Raw genomic sequence first — 4,876 nt, forward strand, 5'->3', positions numbered from 1 at the left:
GTATGATAACCATGTAAGGCAAAAGGTAGCATCTTGTGTCAGTCCTTGTAGGTTACAACCATCTTTTTTTCTATCTTCTTTATATTCTTGTTGGCTTCCTCGATTGCCCCATTCATCTTTGGGCGGTATGGAGAGGAATTATGATGTTGAATCTTGAAACTCTTGCACAACTTTGTCATCATTTTATTGTTGAGATTGGACCCATTATTTGTTATGATAACCTGCTCTCAGAATCTTTGTCTCCATGGAATGACCACTGGAGTGTATTCCAAATGAAACTTCGTGAATATCCTCAATAACTATGTCTGCTTCATGTCTATCCATGTATATGAGCATAACAGAATCATGATTCCTCTTATACAACACATCACCACTTAAGAAAAACCTGGAAGATAGTTTCCTTAGTGTTTTCTTGTTTGGGATAGACGTATCCTCCGGGTATTCCTGTTTCTCAAGGTATCTTTTGATATCATAAAACCAAGGTTTATCATCTCGTGCTTCATCATTAGTGTAGCAAAACGCTGGCTCATCCAACCTCATAATGTTGATAGAGGGGGCCTTAATCGCCCACTCAACTCTGAATATGGATGCTAGAGTAACCAATGCATCAGCTAAATGATTTTCTTCTCTTGGAATATGATCAAATGTGATCTCCTCAAAATATGGAATCAACTTTATCACGTGCTCTCGGTATGGGATCAGATTTGGGTGATGAGTCTCCCAATCTCCATTGATTTGGTTGATGACCATAGCAGAATCCCCATATACCTCAAGATCCTTGATTCTCAAATCAATAGCAGCTTCAATCCCATCGATACAAACTTCATATTTGGCCATGTTATTTGTGAAGTCAAGACAGATTCCAGCAGTGAATGGAATATGAAAACCCGTGGGAGAAGTAACGACAGCTCCCACACTGTTTCCCAAAGCATTTGAAGCACCATCGAACACGAGCGTACATCACGATCTTGGTTCGGGGCCTTCATCGGGGCCTTCATCAGGAAATTCAAATTTCATAGGCTGGTAATCCTCAATAGGCTGATGAGCCAAGTAGTCAGCAATTATACTACTTTTGATGGCTTTTTAAGTCGTATACTGGATATCATACTCTATTAAAATCATTTGCCAACAGGAAACCCTTCCCGTGAGAGTAGGCTTCTCAAAAATATACTTGATCGGGTCCACCTTCGAGATCAACAAGGTAGTGTAGGTCAACATATACTGTCTCGGCTGGCGAGCAGCCCACGCTAGAGCACAACAAGTTTTCTCAAGTAGTGAATATTTGATTTCACAGTTGGTAATTTTTTTGCTCATGTAGTATATTGCATGCTCTTTTCGGACAGACTCGTCATGTTGGCCTAATACATACCCCATTGACTCTCTGAGGACAGTGAGATACATGATCATCGGTCTTCCTTCTACTGGAGGCATAAGAATCGGAGGCTCCTGTAAGTACTCTTTTATTCTCTCAAACGCTCTTTGCCAATTGTCATTCCACACTGCGGCTTAATCTTTTCTCAATAATTTGAACATTGGTTCACATGTGGCTATTAAATTGGAGATAAATCTAGCAATGTAGTTTAACCTCCCTAAGAAACCACACACTTCTTTTTCAGTCCTTAGTTCAGGCATCTCTTAAATTGCTTTTATCTTTGCAGGATCAACCTCAATTCCTCTTTCACTAATTAGAAAGCCAAGTAATTTACCGGATCTCACGCCGAAAGCACATTTTCTGGGATTCAACCTCGATATGAACTTCCTCAATCTTTCAAACAATTTCTGCAAATTGACTAGATGTTCTTCCTCTATATGGGACTTTGCAATCATATCATCCACATAGCACTCAATATCCTTATGGATCATGTCATGGAATAGGGTTACCATTGCACGTTGGTAAGTTTCCCCTGCATTCTTCAAACCAAAAGGCATGACCTTGTAACAAAAGGTTCCCCAAGGTGTGATAAACGTGGTCTTCTCCATATCTTCTAGATCCATTTTAATCTGATTATAACCGGATAAACCATACATGAAATAAAATACCAAGAACTAAGCATTATTTTCGACCAATACATCAATGTGACGAAGTGGGAAATCATTCTTGGGACTCTCTCTGTTCAAATCACGATAATCAACACACATTCGTACCTTGCCATCCTTCTTAGGCACATGTACAATATTAGCTACCCACGAAGGATAAGAAGTAACTTCCAGAAAACCTGCATCAAACTGCTTTTGCATTTCATCTTTGATCTTCTTAGACATATCCGGACGCATCCTTCGAAGCTTCTGCTTGACAGGGGGACTCTCTTCTTTCAAAGGTATCCTATGCACCACAATATCCATGTAAAGCCCAGGAATGTCTTGATAAGACCAAAAAAATATGTCAATAAACTCTCGCAACATATCAATCAACCTTGCCTTCACACTCTCTTCTAAACAAGCCTTCACTCTGACCTCTTTCACATCATCCTCAGTTCCAAGATTCAAAACCCCAATGTCTTCTTGATGCGGCTGGATGACCTTTTCTTCTTGCCTCAATTATCTTGATAACTCTTCATGGAGTTCACAATTTCATCACCTTCTTCTTCAGCTTGGTAGATCGGATTGTCAAAGTCATAATGAGCGATAGCAGAATCGTTATCAATGGAATCCGAGGTAGACGTGAATCTGCATTAATGATGTTTTTTATGCTTTTAGGAAGTGTGTGGTGAAAAGAAAACATTTCCATTTTAAGAGAAAAGATAAAAAGTAAAGACATAGATCAAAATATTTGAATGCAAAACGTCCTTTATTTTATGATGAAAATTGAAAATGAACATGGTGGCTCTACATGATTCACTACGCCTTGGACAGAGCGCAAGAATTATTGCATGATAAAAGAAACAAAATAAAATTACTCCTGATTGAGCGTGACTTGGATGACATCCTCTGCAGTCAAGTTGCGGAGCTCTTCACCTGGAACACTTGGTCGAATCTAGTTATCAATGTCGTAGTCACTATCAGCATCATCACCGACAATATTGGCCTGACCATTACTGATAACTCCAACACTTGTAAACTTCATCGGAGTAAGAATACGGGTAGCCTTAGGAGCCTCAAGGGCTAAACCCTGCTTGGAATGACTGAAACCGAGACCCAGCTTATCAAACTTTGGAGGAAGATCTAGCACACGACCCCATCCTTTGGGGTGACCATTCTCAACCATTGCTCTAGCATCTTTTAATGAAAAGACATAGAAACTGCAGGCTTCTTATCCTCAGAACGAGGAGTCTTGATCATCCGAACAACTTCAAATTCTTGAAAAGGAGTTTCATGTACCTCCCCTTCAACCGCTACATACCGGAAGAATACTAAATGACTCACCATGTACTCTTCCTCGCCACAAATAGTAACAATCTTACTACCAATTGGGAACTTCATTTTCTGATGCAAAGTGGATGTTACAGCGCCTGCCCCATGAATCCACGGGCGTCCTAGATAGCAACAATACGTGGGCTCTATATCCATGACGAAGAATGTAGTACCCAAAACTTGCAGTCCAATTTTAACAGGTAGATCCACTTCACCGTAAATAGCTCTTTGAGATCCATCGAAAGCACTGATTATCAAGTCACTTGGGTGCAATTTGTAACACCCCGATAAAATATGATAATGATTTAATATAAGTTTAATAGTATATTATGATGATAATATGAATGAGAGGGTATTATTTTTCAAAATAAAAGATAAACCATTCATATATATTATTATTAGTATATTTATTCATTTAATTAAATAATTGGAATATTATTGGATTATTATTATTGGAATAATAAAGTTGGAATTGGAACGATTTTTGGAATCAGTAAAGAGTCCCATTTAGTAAAAAGGTTTTTACACGTGAAAACAGAGAAGCGACTAAAACGTGGAAAAAGGGCAAAAAGGAAGAGCAAGAGAAAAAGGGTTGAAGAAGGGAAAAGCTTGAAGTTAAAAGATTTGCCGTATTAACTCAGGTAAGGGGGGGTTTATCGTCGTTTAATGGGAATTATGGGTTAACATGTAATGGGTAGTAATAAGCCATTGAATTGACTCTAATTAGGATGATGAATGCTGCAAATTGTGAACTTATGGATGAATGAGATATGGGTTTATAATTGAAGAAAATTCGTAGGAATTAGATGTAATAAGGTTAGAAATTGTGAAATTGAATGGATATGATCTGTGTTAGATAATATGAACGAATGCTGTGTAAAAATTGGACCGTGGGAGGTTGGATTTGAGAAATCTCGTAGCAGAGAAGAACCCATAGCAGATCTGGAATTTTGGTTTCTGGTCATACGCGTATGACACTAGGCCATACGCGTATGAGATGGCCTAGAGAGGAGGAGACTGGTGCTGATACGCGCCATATGCATGTACTTACGCGTGGCCTGTGAGTGGTACGCGTATGGGGTGAGGCCATACGCGTATGAATGAAGAAGATGATGTTCTAACGTAGTTTTGTCTCTGTTGGTACGCGTATGGGAGAAGTGGTACGCGTATCATACGCGTATGAGACAGGCCATACGCGTATGGGCTTGGCTAGGAAATGTGCCATACGCGTATGGGCATGAGGCATACGTGTATGGGCAGAAGTTTGATTTTTTCCGAGCTGTTGTTGTGCAGTTTTGGTTGTTTCAGCTGAGTGATATAATTTAGCTGATGTATGATATAGTAGGGATCATTTCCCGTTGTTTTGAGCAGTATAGGTATTAGTAGAGTGTGCTAATACTGTGATTTATTATTTTGGCATGACATGATATGATTCTGTGATAAATATGCTGATGATGTATGATGGTATGCATAATGCTGTGAATATATCTATTATGCATGCAATTGTGGATGGACTGGTTATGGC

The 4,876-nt window shown here is 39.2% G+C and overlaps 1 protein-coding gene across 1 annotated transcript; it reads right to left on the reverse strand.

Annotated features, from left to right (window-relative positions):
* Positions 1-204: 204 nt before the first annotated feature.
* Positions 205-837, reverse strand: LOC127137752 (uncharacterized). The gene has a single exon (XM_051064179.1). The coding sequence runs from the start codon at positions 835-837 to the stop codon at positions 205-207; it is 633 nt and encodes a 210-aa protein (XP_050920136.1).
* Positions 838-4,876: the final 4,039 nt, after the last annotated feature.

This window comes from Lathyrus oleraceus, chromosome 4 (genome assembly GCF_024323335.1).
Source record: "Lathyrus oleraceus cultivar Zhongwan6 chromosome 4, CAAS_Psat_ZW6_1.0, whole genome shotgun sequence".
In the NCBI taxonomy this organism is placed as follows: domain Eukaryota; kingdom Viridiplantae; phylum Streptophyta; class Magnoliopsida; order Fabales; family Fabaceae; genus Lathyrus; species Lathyrus oleraceus.

Excerpts from the sequence above, each read along its gene's own strand:
- LOC127137752 (XM_051064179.1), bottom strand. The coding sequence starts at position 837 with ATGGCCAAATATGAAGTTTGTATCGATGGGATTGAAGCTGCTATTGAT.